Below are 19,245 nucleotides of genomic sequence, written 5' to 3' on the forward strand. Positions count from 1 at the left end.
TTTGAAATTACTGTTATTCCCTTGAAGTCTTTCTGCTCATACAAAATTAATACCTTGTTGTGACAAAATATTACCTACTTGGTGGAAGAATGATTCCATCTAGAGTTCAGTTGGGTTAGACGTGGTGCGCATCATGAGTGAATCACTTTTACCCAGGTTTTTTAATCAAATAAATCCTGGCAATCTAATCACAAAGTGTCCTGCTGGGCAGTTACATGTCTGTCTACAATTAAAGTCTGGGCAGATGGGTTGTTTCTTATGAATTATGGTTTAAAAGCATGCCTAACAAAGCACTTTGTCTTTCAGAAGGGTAACAGAAATAAAACACTAAAGACACAGTTTTAGTTAGAATATTAAAATATTTATCAACCTTCTTGGAAATGTTTTTAGTGAATAAGTTCCTTGTGGTTCACCCTATTGTCAAAAGGAAAATAAAGGAAGCATGAAAATATATATGGAGTACTCCGGAGGAAAACAATATGTAATATGTTTATGTTTTCTCTACAAGCAATAAGATTACCATAGAATTCAGTGGGACTATCCAGATTCGCTTTAGCTAAGTGTGTGATCCAAAATAGCTGTTTAGAAAGAAGCAGTTATTGAAAGCACATGGGTTTTCTTGCAGTGTAATGCTAAGATTTTTGTTGCTTTTAATGTTGTTTCCCTTATTTTCAGTGTTATGTATCATTTTTTTGAATGTACTTGTCAAGTTACCTGTGAATCAACTAGTATCCTCATCGTTAAACTTGTGTTCTCCTTGAAACTGAAGCTAGATAAGTTCCACACCATTTCCTTCTAGTCTTTCCATTTATATTATCTACTTGAAGAATTTAAGCTAGTGTAATAGTGTCAAATTGAGATGCATTTGACTATGCACTTTTCTTCTGATGAGAAATAGGCTAATGTAATCAGCAATTATTGTTTTGTGTGACCTTTACAAATCAAATGGTTATTTCCTTACTTTTCATTTGTATTTTGCTCCCAGTGGTGCAAGACTGCTGCAGTTAGTGTAAAACAAAATTTATAGAAAGAATCACATAAAGCTAGGGCTCAATATTCTCAAAAGCCTAGGTACCACATGGACTTTCTCATGAAATAAAGAAATGTATAAGCTGGGCAATACTAAATTTATACTAGTAATTCACAGAGGAGTTTCCACAGTCACAGTAGAGATGTTCTGGATCCACTACCAAGAGGAAATAAACTTGGTCTAGGTTAAATCCAGGGGCAATAATGGAATTACAGCAGAGAAGTGCCTTAGTGGTAAGGATCTAGAGTGGTGACTGCAGACTGTCCTTCACTATGTGCAACAGATTTACACGCACTGGCTTCATTTATTCTAAGTTAAGGAAACCTTTTGGCAATGGGATGTTATCTGTCTTATTCTTTGAAGTAACTGAGTACATTCTGTAATCTCACATCACAAGTCTTTTCCTATACCATTCTGTTTTTAAAGTTTCATTTTCCTGAAATGAAAGAAAATGGAAAATTTCAGTAAAATATTGTTTTGTGAAGAATGGTTTTGAATGTTGGGAGTAGAGCAAAATGTGCATATGGAAAGTATGTACATATTTTTATATAATCAGCAAAGCATACTCTAATGCATACAGAAGTCATATAGTATATTGGAAGGTGGGTAGGGAAGGACATTCTCTCAAAAGATTATCTTCTGGCATAGTTAATTAATTATATATATTAAGCCAAATGAAAGAAACATGGCAAGTAGCAACTGATGCCACTGCAAAATAAGTTTCTGCACAAAACCACGATGTTACTTGGAATGAAAGCTTTTGCTCTTGCTGTTTCTGAGGTCTGTGGTACTGATTCTTCCTTGCAACGCTGTTTTGCTGATGGCAGGTATAACTGTCTGATGAATGAGAAGATGGATTTCCTGAATTCTGGTAATGCTTTGTTCTGCTAACTAGCAATAAGATCTTTCTAGCTCATGTAAATGTATTTGTGAGCACTACATGAGCTACTGCGTCTTATTCTTACCATTCTAATGTGGATACACGATGTGGTTCCTTGCCGGTTCAAGTCAGAGACAGTTTGTACATTAGAGCTAGCAAGATTGACTTTGAATTGGGGCCTAAGTTAGGAATAAATTAGTAAATAGTCACATTTACTCATCTACATTTTCTTATATCTCAGGGTTTTCCTATTATGAGCCAATACAATGGAGGAAAAAGGTACTGTTGGTCTAAAATGCTGCACGAAACCTGTATACTGAAGGAAATTATTAGATTTACCATTCTCCTAAGAGAAGTTGCAAATAAAATATGGTATTGGATGGTTTTCTGAGTGATCATACCTGTATCATTAAAACACAAAAAACCTTACAGTTAAAAATAAGCATTTTTAATGTAGTTTGCTAATTATTCTTCATTGTATGATCTCTTCCTTACTATATCAACCCTATTTTATGCAATGGTTTTATTTTAAGCAATTAAGACCTCTGCACAGACTGGGAAAAGAGAGTTTGCAAATATGACAAGCTTGTGTTTTGCATTTCTGAGTTCTGGATTGCTCTTAATTTATGAAGCTCCACTAAATATGCCCTCTTGCTAAATTGTGTAGTGTTTCCACATTTCAGAACAAGGTTACCTTTCAGCAAGTCACTTTTGTCAAAGCCTTGGTGTTCCTTCAAGACATTGCCAGCCTGTCCTATGAGAATGCAAAAATGGTGAATACCATGGTCTGTTCTGTACTGTTTATTTGGATCTCTGGAATTTGTTTAAGTGAAGCAAATAAGCATGTATTTTTTTCTGACTAGGACATAAGGTTACGGCAGGTCTATTTGTAGACAGCAGAAGTAAGTGCGCCTTAAATGGTGATTAAGACTTGTGTTATTCTTCTTTAAATGACTAACCTGGAGTGAGAGGTTGGATGTGTTTGGAGAACTTAAACCTGTTTCACCTGAACATGTTTAACTAGTTAATAAGAAACATCAAAACAGACAAAACCCTGAGGTCAATGATCATTTCTTTGTAAAGCCATTCTATGATGTTTAAATTTGTTTTTTGGGTCTGTCTCTAACATAAGTTTAATAACCTAGCTCAAATGCAGATTTCTAATTTTCAATTAACATAGGAATAATTTTGTTTGCTAAAATAAAATAAATGAATGAATGAAAAGTCTGAACCATGAGATGTTCCAGGTAGCGCTTTTTAAAATTCCAAATTTCAAAAAATCATGTGGCAACTGTATAGCTCAAGCTTTAAGTATTAACTTTTAACCTTTGACCTTACAGATTTTAACCAATGAAATGTCTCTTTAAACTTTAAAGGAAACAATGATAACGAGCGCCTGGCGATTGCTAGACAGCGAATTCCATATCGACTTGGTCGAGTAGTTGATGAATGGCTACTCGACAAAGGTAAAAAACATTGATTAAAACTTCAAATAAAAAAATAATTTGAACATAACCAAGTAGTGCTTCATTGTAACACTAATAAACATAAAAAATAAATTTCAGTAAAACTAAATTTAAAACAAATTTTAAAAAGTAAAATGTAGAGTAATATTTGCATACCTTGTATAATAATTTCTATACATTTCTAGAAGTACCAGCTGTTTAATAATCTTACCCTGTTAACTTAAGGTTAAAGGGACTGTTAAATATAATCCACTAACTCAATCTATGAAGGTACTCATAGCAAACATTAACAAAAAATTATAAATCATTCATAGATTATATGACATGCTCCAGCATCTAAATTATTAACTAAAAATATACGTAGTTACGATATCTTCATTACGGTCCTGAAAAAAAAAAAAAAAAAAAAAAATTTGCTTAAAGTGTAGGTATCTTAAATAGTGGGCAAGATGAATTGCCAATCAAAATGAAGTCCCTTTAACGTTTGCAACCTTCTAAGGGGATTTTGGAACAAACACTAATTAAAACAGAACTTAAAGTTGTGTGCATGCTTTTTGTGAGCAGAAACCAATTTGCTAAAGTGACTTCTATTTACTAAGAGTGGTACTGTTGCTGAGGATTTCTCTGTTGAATGGAAATGTGCCATGATTTCTCCATCGGTATGTGTATCATTTCTGAAGCCGCTTTTACATCTAAAATCTTTTATTTTAATTGATAGCGTTGCTGAAAGCCAATCACACATCTATTTTTGAATCTGCCTCTAAGACACTCAGTGTGAACCATGTGTTTCTTTCAGTGCGTTTGTTGAAGGAAAATAAACATTTAAATACAAAAAGAAAATCTTTAATTAAGAAATATAAATATTCCATTCACTTATATAGAGATATGACAGATTACTGCATAACATCCTTTAAAAATTCTCTTAACCTAGTGACGTTTGCATATATATAAACTCTGTGTGTATATACATATTTGCATATGTCTATACATACATAAACACATCTTAAAGCTGTAGGCCCAATGCTGAATTAGATGGAAAAATCTTTGCAATGTTGGCAGTCCTTGAAGAAAAAGTAATCTTAAGGAATTGCAATCCTGGCAACCTTGACATGCATCGAAAAGCTTAGCACTGCTTTCAGGTAAAAGAGAGAGGGGTGTCATTTTTAGTACTGAAAACATTTATTGTTTTTTTGATTGGCCTTTTAGCAAAAAAAAAAAAAAAGAAAAGAAAAGAAAGAAAAAGGGGACAAAAAACCCACAAGATATGACAATTTTAGAACATGCAGATGCTCTCAAAATTTATGCATTTCATGGACACCTCATTAAAAAGCAATGAATTATGAGTCAAGTCTTTTTCTTATAGTTTATTGCTGTCATTATTCACTCCATGAAAATCTATTATCATTCTTGTAGAGTATAGTGTTCACAGTCAACATTTTTGCATGTATATAATATTATCTTCACAGGGCGTCAACTCACAATCTTCAATAGCCAAGCAACCATAAAAATTGGAGGCAAGGAACGGGGCCATCCTTTCCAGGGCCAGCTCTCTGGTCTGTACTACAATGGCTTGAAAGTTCTGAATATGGCAGCAGAAAATGATGCCAACATCGTGATAGAAGGAAATGTGAGACTTGTTGGTGAAGTGCCTTCCTCCATGACAACCGAGTCCACAGCCACAGCGATGCAATCTGAGATGTCAACATCGGTCATGGAAACCACCACCACTTTGGCCACGAGCACCGCTAGGAGAGGAAAGGCCCCAACAAAGGAACCTATTGGCCAGGTTAGTCAGCTTCTTTACCTTTTGCAACAGTTTTCATATATTTCTGTGTAGTGTCCTGTATTGCATTCATTCTACAGATTCAGTTGTTCCTGTTGAAGAAATGTCTGAGTTACAGATAAATACATGCGTATGATGTTGGCCAGCATTTAGAAGGAAAAGGACTTTGCTGTTTGGCTAAATTAGGCAGACTTCTCAGTTCACATCTTTCTTGTGATTGCTGTATTGCTTTTCTGTGCATCTTCAGAGCGGTGCATTCTTAAGAAAACTATTTCTTCCTTTGATGGCCAGTATTGACTGTTTTCAGTGTGGAGTTGGATGTCTGGAATTAGAAATAACCAAATGAAGTCATGGTTTTTTTACATGAGATAGAAAATGTGAATTCATTTGGGAAGAGAACAGGAAGGAGGTGAGAAGACAAAAAAGAAAAAAAAGAAGCTGGAAAGAGGGAATTATCATTTCCCATGGTTTAGCATCTTTTTGAACAGAATTTGAGACTGCAAAGGGAATTAAGACAGCTCTGAACTGTGGGAGACTCAGGCTCCAAGCCAGAGACAGCTGTTTACTGTTTGCTGAGGTTATTTGCATCTCATGAATTTAGTGATATATTTAGTAGCTTTCAGGTTTTGTCGGGATCTCTGTATAATATGTAGGGGAATTTGCTTTTCCCTCTCCTTTTTCAGAAAATTTGGGGAGTTAAGATATGCTCTGCTCTGAATAACAACATTCTGACTTTGAGCTGTAAAAATTTACCAAGACATTTTTCTGTCAGAGAAGATTTCTTTTTATATTTATTCTGCTGTGTGCTTGAAATATGTTTGGAAAAAAAGCACGCTGCCAAACGCTGTTCATGTGTTCACTTGGTTCACATTTTTGTTTGTGACCCAATATGCCATGAAGCTGTGACAGCTATGCTCACAGATCCAAGTAGGGACAAAGGCAAATAAAGTGTCACAAGCCATAGGGAGGAACAGGAGCATGATGTGATAAATGAGGTTAATTTCCTCAAGAATGGAGGAGAACATGATGGTTACACTGGGAGGCTGAGGTCAAGTTGCCTGTTTTCTGTGTAAAATCTCAACACACTGAATTTGAGCGAGCATTAAACCTGACACAGGAGCTTTTCTGTCTGTGTTATTCACGTAAACTTTATACAAGGGATTGAAAACTACAGTGATGTCAAATTTATTATTTTTTAAAATGAGGAAGAATGTTTGAGTCAAAAGTGAGCATTAAAAAAATCTTTTTACTTTTCTTTTCCAGTAAACATGGTTTTATGCATTTTCCTTGCTTGCTTATTTCTCCTTTTTGCACAAGAATCCAAAGGAAATTAAAAAAAGAACAAAATGTGGTGTGCACTTTAAGCACAGATTGCAGAGGTTTTTTGGTTTGTTGTTGTTGTTTTGTTTTTTTTCTTTTTAATTACTATTGCAGTAAGCTACAGTGTTTTTATTAAACAGGCAATACATTTTCTTCATTATTAATTGTGTTTAAATAGCATCACATCATTATCCAGCCATTCTGCTTGGTATTTCACTGCAATGAGATGGAAGAAAACCAAATTTCCCAGAGAAAGGATCAGCATCTAAAAGGACAGTGCATCCCTGCAGAGCAGAAAAATACTTAAACTAAGCTAAACTCTTAACAGTTCCAAGCCACTTTCTGAGGTGACTCCAAGGCACAATTTGGGAGTAAGAGTATAACAGGGACAGTTCATAGTTTGGACCTTGCATGATCTGTGTGTGATGGGAGTTTACTAGTACAACTGCTGTATCAATTGGCATCAGTTGCCAGAAACATTTCCCACTGCTGTATTTTCTTTTTCTGAAGAGGGTTAATAGATAATTCTTGAAAAACATCTTTCAAAGACCTTCTGTTTTCAGACTGCAATGCCTAAAATTAGGTACGGCCATTATCAACTTCATCAAAATATATATACTGCATTTTTAGAGCACTAAGCCGTTCCTTCAGCTGTTCCTGGCTGATCCAAGTACACCACAGTGCTGTGAGCACCTGCTTCCTAGTGCCCCACCAGCACAGGGAGACTCCAGAAGCATATGGGTGTGCGCAGCATCTCACCAAAACACATCGCATGGGTGAAGGTTTAGAGCAGTCTCCCTTATGTATTAACCTTCCTAATATAAGTCCTTGCTGCAGCCCATTTGAAGCAAGTTGGTAGGAATGTTTCTGTGTCCAAGAGCCTGAAATCAGCCTTTCCAGGGAAAGTGTTCAGTGTTAGTGTTGTCAAAGGACATGATAGCCTGAGTCTACAACTGAGGCCTTCTTGCTATTAATAATCCGCAGTGGCTTACTTGAGTAATTTGATTTAAAAACATTGATAATGTTCCACAGTCAAAGCTGAAATTTGTCTGCAGTTTCCTGTGTTATTTATGCTACAAACTCAGACCTAGGAAGCTACTAAATCAAATTAAGTACATGATTTCTTCTCCTCATTAGTATCTGTTATCTTGTTCCACCTGAAAATAATAATTTATGTGCTAGTGCCCCATAGGACTCCCAGGGGTTTGCTCTGCAGAGTGCTGAGTAATCATTTTGCATCTTGATGTCACTTGGAGATGAGGATACTCATCCTCTCATGGAAAATCAACTTTTACACTCTGCATTCTCTTTCATTTTTGTCCTTTACACCTTTTCCTGACCTTTACTTATACATAATCTCTGTAAAAGTGTCAGCTACATTGACATAATGTAATGCATGAAAAGAAAAGTTACCTTTGTGGCATTAATTAGGTTACTGAGGAAAATATGTTGCTGAAGAGAAATTGCTAATGGGAAGAAAACCTTGCATTATTGCAAACCAGTGCATGTCTTAATGAAGAGAAGTAAGATCTAATCAGTCAGAAATTGTTTGCTCCATTTGCAGAGGTATTGAATTCAATTAAAGATTGCAATACTTAAAGAAGATCATTTAAATCACTTTTTATAGGAAATGTTCTTTTAGGAAACCTGCAAGATTAGTGCTTCAGTTGATGGACTGTGTTCTTCTCAGCAGGTATCTAACTAATGCAGTGAATGATAGATGATAGACATGATACTTACAGAATGTACATTGACTGCTGTTGTGAGTGATTTTCAGCAAGCGAGATCTTAGTGCTTCCTTAAACAAATTCCTTTTTGTTAATGACTCTGCTCTCAATGAAGGTTTTCCCTACTTGGAGGCGGTGCCATACTTTAACAATGGATGCTTTGGTGGTGACAGACATCTTAATTATTATACTTGTAACTGCAGATTTTCAAAGTGGAGAAAGGTACTCTAGGCCTATTGAACATCAGTGATAAGTGAATGCCTCATTTTCCTTAGGGCCCTGAAAATCTCACCCTTCTCTGTGATTACATTAGCATCTGCGAATGTCAGCCTTTGTGCAAATCACTGCATAAGCACACAGGAAGTGAAAGACTCTGCCTCAAATAGCTTGCAGAGTAAACAAAAGGTATCAGGAAAAGAATAAAAGAAAAAAGAAAAGGGAAATTAGGAAGTTAGTGCAGTGTTTCAGTGTTAAGCTAGGTGCAGATTTTCAGCCATCCTGGGAGGGATAGTTTACTGCTTGTTTTTTTGATCCAAACTCTTCAGATGGTGTTCCCCAAGCTCCAGCTCTCCTGTAGGATCACCACATGCTGCAGCAGACTCTTTAGAGAAGACAGTTTACAGACTGGGCTGCCCAGTGTGCCACCAGTTGGGCAAGTGGTGCACAACCAGCATGTGGTCAGTGGTCGGTAAAAGTTTTTCTCTGCTTTGCCACTGACACTTGGGTGAACCCAAAGCCACTGGAGCAGGAGCTGAGAATTCCTGGACAGCTCTTTCGTTCCACCCATTTTGGACTGGAGGAGGCTCAAAGCAGGAAGAGAGGACCTCCCACTTCCTTTCTGCAGCAAGATGCCCTCAAGATGCCCGCCCGATTCGGAATATTTATCCTCTTTGACCTCTTTAAAAATGTAGAGACATAATTTAGTTTTTTGGAAGGTATTCGCAAAATGTGGCATTCCTTTACGTGTGAGTAAAGAAATCCCCAACTTTTAAATGTTACAAGAATAGAACTCCTGTGAAATTAGAGCCTATATTGCTAACTTTGATGAGTCGCAAGTATACACGGGGGTTTAGGAATCATGAATTTGTTCTAAGAATATCATTCCCTTTATGAAGTTATTCAGCAAAATAATACAGTTTTGTTCTTTCTTCTTTTTCACTTTCATTTTTGACACTTTTTAAAAGGCTCATTTGCAAGCCTTTCTATTCAATCATGAAGGTGATAAACTTCTTTTAAAACTGAAAATAAAGGAGATTCATATGTTGTGTAACTCTAGGAGCCAAAATGTTAAGCAAAACATTGAGTACTGCAAGGCTTGCAATAAAAAAATGCAAGAGTTGGCAGAAGCAGAAAGGCTTCAAAAGGACTTTTGAGTATGGGTTTTTCTTGAATGAGGATAGCACAATCAGGCCTTTAGTATCTCTTTGGCATGGCTGTATGAATCTATATTAACTGGAACTCATAAATGGAGGGATCGTAAATAAAGAATAATATGCTCATTTCTCATCAGTTTCTAAAGATGTGATTAATGACAGCCTTATCCGCACAGCATCCCCAGCTCTCATGTGTTGGAAACCATTTCTGAAAGTTATGTGTAAAATAGCCTTTTTTAAATTTTTTCATCTTCCATAAGGGATTCTGGCAGTCCTCTTTGTCCTCATCAGAGTGGGCTATTATTGCTAACACTTAGCCACTTAACCAGCAATTGCTATACACTGTGAGATGATCGCATGTTTTGGAACAATAGACACTGATTTTTGGTCAAGCAGAATTAAATTGACTTCGTATTAAATTGATGAGCAGAAATTTGGTCAGTTGCTCAGTAGGGCATACATCAGATGAAGGGTATGTTTCTTTACATGCATTGAAGCAGTGGGTTTAGGTGGTATTCACTGTAGCATAACAGCGATGGGCTTGGCTCAGCACCCTGCCCAGTAAGTAAAAACAAGCATTGAAAAAGACAGTGCTGTCTTCCAGGGAACAAGTTCAATTTTTAAAATCTTAGTGGAGTGCATGAATTTGCACAGAATGTTAAATGGGATTTTTCTCCGATGTCATGGAGATGTACCAATCATGAAATGAGTGTGGTTAATAGGAGGAAGAGTTCACCCATCTCAGTTTGAGGTTATTAGCTGTAAGGTTTGCAGTGTGTCCTTGTGCACAGGACACATGTCATGTCTGTAGTTCTGTTGCTTCTTCCTCTGGAAGGTCATACCAACCAGTCCACAAGTCATCAGCCTTAGTAGGCAGCGCTCTTCCCAAGGCTCTGGTAAATCACAGGGATTTGATTCAATGGATACTTGCTGGTGTATAATGAATCCCAGAGCATCAGGCATCACAGTGATCACAATGCCTAGACATGCTGCTTAGATGAACTGTGAAATTCAAGTGCTAGCGACAGATATCATTTGCTCAAGGTAGCAAAAAAGACAATTGCGGAAGTTCACACATTTTAATTGCAGGTAGGCATAAAAATGGCTGAGTGTACAGGCTGAGTTCCTCAAAGGGAGCTTGGCTTCTGGCTTTTGCTAGGGACATTTGGCTAAGATAGGCTGTGGGGTGGGAAAGTCAATTATTGGACTTCTGGTGAAATGATATGAACCGACGTTTCTCTCCATGCATGCATTACTTTGTTATTTATTGAACAAAATTGAGTGAATCTTTCTCCTTAAACTGAAAATGTACTAAGTATTTATCCAACTGCCAGTTTGTACTTTAAGGACATACATGAAATATAGTGAAATGCTAAGTATATTTCCTTACGTATTACATAAGGAAGCCTTTCTGCCTTAAGATATTGTGAGCCTATACTGGGCCATTCTCAGTCTGTGAATGTGAGTAACAGAACTGTCAAACTTGGGATTATTCATATAATCAAACTGCAGTGTTATGCACAGGTAATATGAGAAATGAGAATATGTGAAATGAGAAATGAGGCTGTAAATAAGCTGAAAATGAATTTTTGGTCCTTTTCTATGGCTTTCTGATGAACTAAAACTAGAGGTATATAACAGCTTAGTTCCTTGGGAGTCATGTGAGGTTATTCTGAGGACAAAAATAGTGTCACGTATCATGCTTGCTTCGGCACAATCCTGAAAGCACAAGTGTTAACCTCAATGACAGTTAAAAATTCTGTGCAAATGTTAGGGCTGAGCTATTCAGGGTTTGCCTCCCTCTTGCAGCTGATCTGCATGCAGCAGTCCTATCTATGGTAACAAGGGAGTGCAATGCGAGTAACTGGGACATATCAACAGCTGATCACGTCAGTGTTCATTAAGGTTGTGCTGGGGCATCAGTGCAAGGAGGCCTCCTGCATTGACACCTCATTTTGGCCATATTCCAGGAGGCGGGAGCATAGGGGACTGACCAGCAGGACACTGTGACATCGAAGACATGTCACCTTAACCCCACAGCTCTCAGTGGTTGTGCAGCCACACTTTTAAACCATATGACAATGTGGAATGTTGGAGCAGGCTCACATGCCACCCATAGCTGTGTTACGCTGCTCTGCTGATACAAAAAGCTAATAAGCCCTGTTTAATTAATTAATTAACTCTCTCTGTCTTGCATTACTTTGGTTACCAGTGAATGTTTTTTTTTTTTCTGAAAGTTAAAACCATAAAACATATCACAGTAATTCTTCTTGTTTGTTTGCTTTTATCATATAACACCTGATAGAATTTTTTTTTCCTATATTTGTGGTTGCCATTTATACAAAGAGTTTTATGTATTTTTATTAAGTAAAGACACTTCTAGATTAGAAGTGGTATTTGAACGCAGATACCTTTAAAAGCACGTAAAGGTGTGAAAATGCAAAGTTGAAGCTTTGAAATTGTATTTCCTTATTGATTAAGAAAATATGTGAATATTTATTTTCCTTCTTTAAAAGACAACCAAAAGCTACTACATAATCTAAAACCAGAACAATTCAGTATTTGCCACTGCCAAATTCTCAGGTTTTAGCATGCAGTCCCATTGTATCTCAATAACCAAACATATTTCCATGCCTTTGAAGAGTATGTTTTATAGTCACAATCCCCACTGTTCATTTTCTCATGTGTGTTAATGTTTGGCTTTTGAATAAGTACATTCAGATGAAACGTCATCTTATTAGCAGAGGCAGCTTAGGAGTCCTTAGGGTTGTAAAATTAACTAGATCATCTTGGTGATCATCCTCTCTAAAGAAAGAGGATCAGAATTGCTGATAGTAGATCCATAATGCTCTTAACCCTGCAGCCAAAAGTAGCTGCTGGGCTACATTCTCCAGTCCCTTTCTGTGGTATCTGTGGCATCAGTTTGGATGAAGACAATGCAGACAAAGACAAGGGTTCTCTAGACCAGAACTGAAGAGATTTTACATGTACCTCAAAACACGAAACCCATTTCAGACTTTGCTTTTTCAGTTTCTTCTGATTTATTTGTTTGTTTGTTTGTTTGTTTGTTTATGGTAGTTCAATTAAAGACTTACAAATGGAGTTGTTTATTAATTTTGAAATTGAAGTAAGATCTCTAAAAAACTAAACTATGATACCATGAGAACTAAAATTCTATAGATATGTTTTAATATTTGCTGCCCAGTCACAGATGAAATTGCCATTCTCCTGTAGTATATTTGCTTATTGAGGGTGAGATGCTCATTTGGAGCACTGAAGTTACAAATAGGGTGGGTTTAGATATGCATTCACCAAACCTGTGTGTTGGTTTGGCTGACTACTTTGTTGTTTTCAAGTATGACTTACATGTGATTGCACAGTTGTCTGTCTTACCCTCCTAATAAGTACTGAATTCCTCAACCAGTGCAGTCAAATCTGTCTTTGGCATAAAGAATTGAAAGACATTGCACCCTCAAAGGGGTGAAATTGCTTGACTTTTGGTGCCATCCTGGTCTTCGGATGCAAATTTTCAATCCATGTTTTCCCTGTTGTGTTTTTAAAATGCAAAGATTAAAAAGAGAACAAAGTGGGATAGGTTTCCAGTGCCCCAGTAGTGAAGCCAAGCCATGCATTTTTCCATGATATCAGAGGGATGAATATAAAACCTGCTTTGAAAATACCTCCTACAGTCTGGAGGCAGAAGAAAAAAAGAAGAAAAAAATGCCCATGTTTGTAAATTAAATTACAACATTGTTGGTATCCAGAGAACCTGAAGATGCTTGTCTGAATTGTTGATTAATTGCTTGCAAATCAAAGTTGTTTTTTTAAGTTTAATTTTGGAGAAAAAGGATATGAGGCCATTTGCAGCTTCAGTTCTTTTTTCTGACTCCTTTCGTAGGAAGAATCCTCTCATGATGCAATGCTTAGCTATGTCTCCTATGCTGTATATACCAGCTGTTCCCCTTCAGTGCACACTAAACAAACATCGTTACATCAGGATTATACTGAAATAGGATTAATTCACTCAGCTGGAACAAGAGGATGTTGTAGAGTTAGTGACCCATAATGGTGCAGTCATCAAGCTGCTATGCATTTTTCTGCATTTTGGATAGATGAAAAGGCCTGGGTGTTATAGCCATTACTTAATTACAGTAGCCTTTCAAGGTAGAAATCCTTGCAACTGTTTTCCTACCAAAGGAAAGCATTAGGATTCAGTCTCCTTAACATTAATTGAAATTTTGAAAAGCCTGAAGATTGCATTCGCTGTCTTCGTTGAATTTCTCTGACTGAAGCACTGTGTGTTTTATGTGCTCAACTCACAGAGTTCCCTTTCAGAACTCACATAACACTAAGTTTTATTTCTATACTTCTCTGGATGATTCCTTAGAACTGCATGAAAGTAAGGCAGAGTCATATGAAGGTAAGGCAGAGTCATATGAAGTGGAAATCCAACACAGATAGACTAAATGTGCCACTATGCTTACAGACCCCTAATGTACTGCAGCAGTGTGTCAGCCCTGCTGCAAATATGACACAAATGATGATTGCAAGTTTCCATGGTGTATGTGCAGGAGTGGTTCACAGGTTCATTACTGCAGGCTACAGTGTTCAGTCTGTTTATATGTGTGACTGGCGAGGACCCATCTGTGCTGGTAAGTTCTTTCATGTTGTATTGAACTTGAAACCAGAACTCTACGATGTGTGTTATATACAGCATGTATAATGTTGTATAATCACATCATATACTGAGGTTTACCCTAAATATGAGTTGTGACAGTAATGTCTGAAGCCTTCCTACTTACCTATTGTAATGAGGAACAAAGCTTTTTTCATAGGCACACCTGTTCTCATGGACTTCAAATCACTTTCTTTAATAAAGTAATTCCTAGGACACTGTTCAGGTTAGATTTAATATAAAACCTTAATTCAGAAAACTTTTTCTTGTGGGCAGTGACAACATTATGTGTCTATTTTGAAAAAATCATTAATTATTTTATGCTTTATTTCACTTAATCCATTACCTAAGTTGCATTTAAGTATTTCATTCAATTTGTTATTCAAAATTCAAATCTGCATAACTGATGTTCAGGCTTTGTTCACATATTGGCAGTGCTTCAGAGTTAGTTACTTCTCATAGTTATGTCCCCTTGTTCTTTCACAGGTTCTACTAAGCTGAGGATTTGCAATTCCATTATAAATAAGTTGCATGTGGGCAGCACATTATTTCTTTGAGTTGTTTTCCTTTCTTTTAACCGCTTTATTTTGAAATGCTCATTTTGCAGTATGGTTTTGTCAGCGTGTATATATATATATACATATATATATATATATATGTATGCATATACACGTATAAAAGCCAGGTGAAGTTATTCAATTGAATTTGTTTTTAATGCAAAGTAGGACAGTAAATTCTCTGAACTGACATAAAGAGGAAACTTGTAAGGCTTAGCAATTTCTCTCAAAAGATATGATGGCTGGGGTTATCTGCAATGAGGAAGAGAACAACTGAAATCGCCCTATGGATCCAGCTGTACTTTTCTCTCATAGAAATGTATAAAAATATGAATTGAGAAATAGGAACCATTTCCTTAAAATCCAGTCAGAATGATGAGTGAATATACCAAGTCAATAGAAATCAAAGACCTAGGTTTGTTTTGTGACTTGGGAGAAATAATACCATCATTTTCCCATTCATCTCTCATCAGTAAATTAACTGAGTTTCCCTGCCAGGAAATGACAATGGGGTGAAGATGAAACCACTGAAGGCTTTGATGTGTTCAGATGGATTATTAAGGAATCTGTCTGTATCTCAAAATAAAGAGTAGAAATACCAGGGTTTTTGGATAACATGTAGGACCTAAATTAGAAGTAGTTCTGGAAAAAGCAGAAATGATGTGGGAGGAAGCCCGTGTGAAGAGATTGCAAAGTGCTGACATACTCTCAGATCCAGGAAGAAAAAGGGCTCATGTGTGGAACAGAACATTTCAAGGAATAGTGTACTGTATTATTTTGCTGCATCTTTTTAATCTAGTCATGTTCTAAATCTTTGGGATTTTTGTGGCTGAATTCTGTCAAGATAGAAGACACTGAAGAGGCTGACAGGGTTGTTGAAATGCCCATCAGTTTGCACTAGGTTTTGCTCAGCCTCCAGCATAACACTATAAATACACAGAACACATGTGTTCTGACATTCTCATGTTTTAAAGAAATGGATGAGGTCACAATAAATGGCCTTAGACATATCTTAAATGGCACTTGCATGGTGTTTTCAGGTTTTTAAAGCAGGGCATTAGTTTCTGTGCTGAGCAGATGCTGTGGAAATGTTGCAAACAAGAGTGGGATTCTGATTGATTGATTGGTTTTCTTTTCCCATCCATATTCCCCTATGACTTTAACAAATGGGCTGGTGTAAGTAAGTAGAAAATCCTAAGAGATTATTCTCTATTTCTTCTCTGTATTTCTGGACATATGTTGGGAAAACGGCAGAAAGTTTAGTCTTCATATTACAGAAGGCCACAAATTCACCAAAATTAAGAGTTTAGGGATTTTCTTTAATGATTCTGGAAGATTCAGCCAGTCTGAATGTATTCAGTAAAGCTGATTGTTCCTTACGTTAATACTAAGTCTTGGTTTTCTATTCCTGGCTCCCAGAGGTGTGAAATATGGCACAGTTTTAATACTTTTTCTCTAGGTGCGATAGACTTGCTAATTAACTGTTTTAATCCATACTGGAGCATTAGCAATACATTTGTTTATCGTGTCACAGCATAGGATAGCACTGTTAGCTAGATGTGGTTTGCCTTCCAGAAAACGCAAATATTTGTGTATGTATTTGAGCTTATAAAAATACTTCTTAGCTATATTTTTTTTTAGTAATGCCCAACTGCAACTGGGGTAGCATAAACACATCAAGAATTTCCATGGTAATGTCACTGACATTAACATTTCCTGTCACAGAGCTAGATGTTCATAGTTTGAATCACCATTTGGAAGGAATAATCTATGAAAGAATATTTTCTAGAGTAGACCAAATAACGATTTTATAATTAAATGAGAGAGAGAGATCTTCTTCTTTATTAAGATTAAAGCTACATAAGCACAAATGGCAGTAGAAGAAGGGTGAAGATGTTGTGTTTATTATTTTTCTTAGTGAAAGAACTGATGGAAAATTCACTTGGAATGACTCAAAATAGTTTGTCTACTTTTTTTCTGCAACAAAATGAGCAAAGGTAGGGAAACTCTTGTGTTCAAATCTGCCTTATTTTGTGTTTGTTTGATTTTAAGTTTCTGTTGTTAAGTTCAGGCAGACCTGAAAACGAAAGTTTCAAATAGAAAAACCAAGCAAAACCAGTGTATTGTAGCCAGCTAATTAGATGTAAATTCGCAAATGGCTGAGATCAGACCAATGCTTTCAATAACTGCCTGCAAAGCTTTACCAATCTGTTGTGCCAATGCCTTCTCTGTAGTCTTAGCTGACCTTAGCACGTCAGGTTCTGCAGTAGATGTATAGTGCTAAGAGTCTCCACTGAAATAGAAGCTGTTATCTATTTTTCCAGTGTTTTGCAGGTAGCACAAGCATCTAAAGAAAACTCTTTAATGCAGGGACAGTATACTTAATTTAATATCTTCATATATTAAAAGTGGCTATCAGCATGCTTACCCTGTGAATATATTAAAGTGCTTTGTTTTTTCATAACAGGGAGCTAACAGATGTCTGACATGATAATTCTACCATATGGCAATATCATTTTGTTGCAGTGTTGAAATGATAACGATGAATACTCAGTAACATTCATCTTTAGTAGGAAAAAATTTCACCGAACATCTAAGTATTCTTACCACCAAGTGGTTGTCCTCCATCATAACCTGGCATGGCAAACATCACAAGAGGTGTACTGTAGTTTCTCCTCTTTAGTCCTGGGCTGATAGTGAAAAGAGCTAGCTCACCCAGCAAAACTTCACCACTGCACTGCAAAATTCGAGTAGTGCTGGAGGCAGTGCACCTATTCAGGGGATAGTAGTGAAGGTCAGGGGGTAAATACTCCATTTTCTGGTAATTTTGAGCAGGAGAGCTAATGCAATGTGTGTTTCTTTTGTATTTTTCCTTTTCATCAGAAGTTACTGTAGACTTCTCAATGTGAGGCTAAAGTATGCCATTTGTTTTATACAAAGTAGAACCCTCCATGCTGGTGATACATGAAGTCTTTGATTTGTTAGATGAGAAGTCTGAGCTGTGAACTGCTGAAGGCAAGGAGGGCATTCTAGGAGAGCACTATCTTATGCTTGCCATATTCCCAAGCTCTTCCCAAAGCATCTGCTATTAACCATCAGGAAGAAAAAACACCAGGTTAGATTAACCTTTAAACTGGTCAGTGTATTGATATGTACTGATACGGTTTGTGTATTTAGCTGCATGTGATGTTGCTTCTGTCTTTATTTTCTGCTTTTATGAACCTAGATGCACGTTTTTCAGCTAATGATAAGATTTTAAACACACTCTGTCCCCAGAATTCTTTGAAAACTATAGTCATGATGATTAGCCGGATAGCATATGAGATTCTTCAGGCTATTCATTTGGTCCAGAGTATGCAGAAGAATCCCTATTAAAGATAGCATTTAAATGTGTGTGTTTACTGTAAACATGTGCTTAAAAGTTCAAACAAATGGTTTTGAGGTCTTTTCTTGTAAAGGTAATGAAGTCAGGAATACCATTGCCTATTCCAGTGCCATTCTAGCCTATGACTGAGTAAACGTAAAACTTGAACCAGTTCTTACACACTCTTTACAGAAATTGTTTTGGTTTGCTTCATTTTTCTAATTAAGATATGACACGCGGCGTGATTCTGATTTCTGTATCTTTGTTTTGTAACAAAAATGACAAAATGAGTGAACTGTGGAATTACCTTCTACAAATCTTCACTTGCCGGTAACATGTCATATCAAATGCAATCTGATTCACTCATTTTAAGTAGCTCGTTAATTGTTAATGCCAGCATTCTCTTTGTTGTGGTTCTTTGTGACAGGTAGAGCATTCATTGGTGATCTTCAAAGAGATGGCCCATAGTTTTGTTGACTCCCTCCTATTTTTTCCTGTTGCTGTTTCAAGCCCGTGATGGTTACAAGTATATGAACAGTGTACATATTGTTTTTTTCTGAACCCAAATGCAGCATTTGCCATAAAAGCCTGAATTAACTTGTTGAAAAAGTGATCTGTAGGATGTTGAATAGAGAGAAAGCTTGAACATGGAAGACATTTTGAGAAAATATGTAGAATGAATCACCCACAGTCATAGCAGTCCTGGTGAAGCTGAAGAAGTTTCTACTTCTACCACTTAAAACATGTATACTCTGACCATGAATAAGAGCAGAGTGCCAGTGTAGCAAACTGTGGCATAGGCAACATTTGGTATGTTTTTTCCCAGTTAAAATTCCATGCCTGTTTCTAAGTTCCTTGCTCTAAGAGTTGGGTTGAATATAGCTTATTTTGCTGCTTATGTTGATCCTGTCTACCGAAGCTGCCAGCAAACTATCACATCGTGCTGGAAGTGGTAGGTTTTGCACTTGCACTCTGGGAACAAATGTGCAAACACACACTGAAAGTACACACATTGAAAGTACACACGGTGCCAAGCAGTAATTGCATACGCTAATTTCTGCCCACTACTG

The 19,245-nt window shown here is 36.7% G+C and overlaps 1 protein-coding gene across 38 annotated transcripts in view; it reads left to right on the forward strand.

The window, feature by feature from the left end:
- The window catches only part of NRXN1 (neurexin 1), a 606,274-nt gene that overhangs the window by 514,795 nt on the left and 72,234 nt on the right, over positions 1-19,245 (forward strand). For 14 of the 38 annotated variants that reach the window (XM_015856863.2, XM_032443901.1, XM_032443905.1 and 11 more), the window contains 2 exons: positions 3,287-3,376; positions 4,843-5,162. In XM_015856863.2, coding sequence (XP_015712349.1) covers positions 3,287-3,376; positions 4,843-5,162 — 410 coding nt within the window. Of the gene's footprint in view, positions 1-2,773; positions 2,813-3,286; positions 3,377-4,842; positions 5,163-19,245 lie in introns of all 38 variants that reach the window. The other 24 variants (XM_015856854.2, XM_015856856.2, XM_015856852.2 and 21 more) reach the window with 2 other exon arrangements.

This window comes from Coturnix japonica, chromosome 3 (assembly GCF_001577835.2).
Source record: "Coturnix japonica isolate 7356 chromosome 3, Coturnix japonica 2.1, whole genome shotgun sequence".
Classification (NCBI taxonomy): Eukaryota; Metazoa; Chordata; class Aves; order Galliformes; family Phasianidae; genus Coturnix; species Coturnix japonica.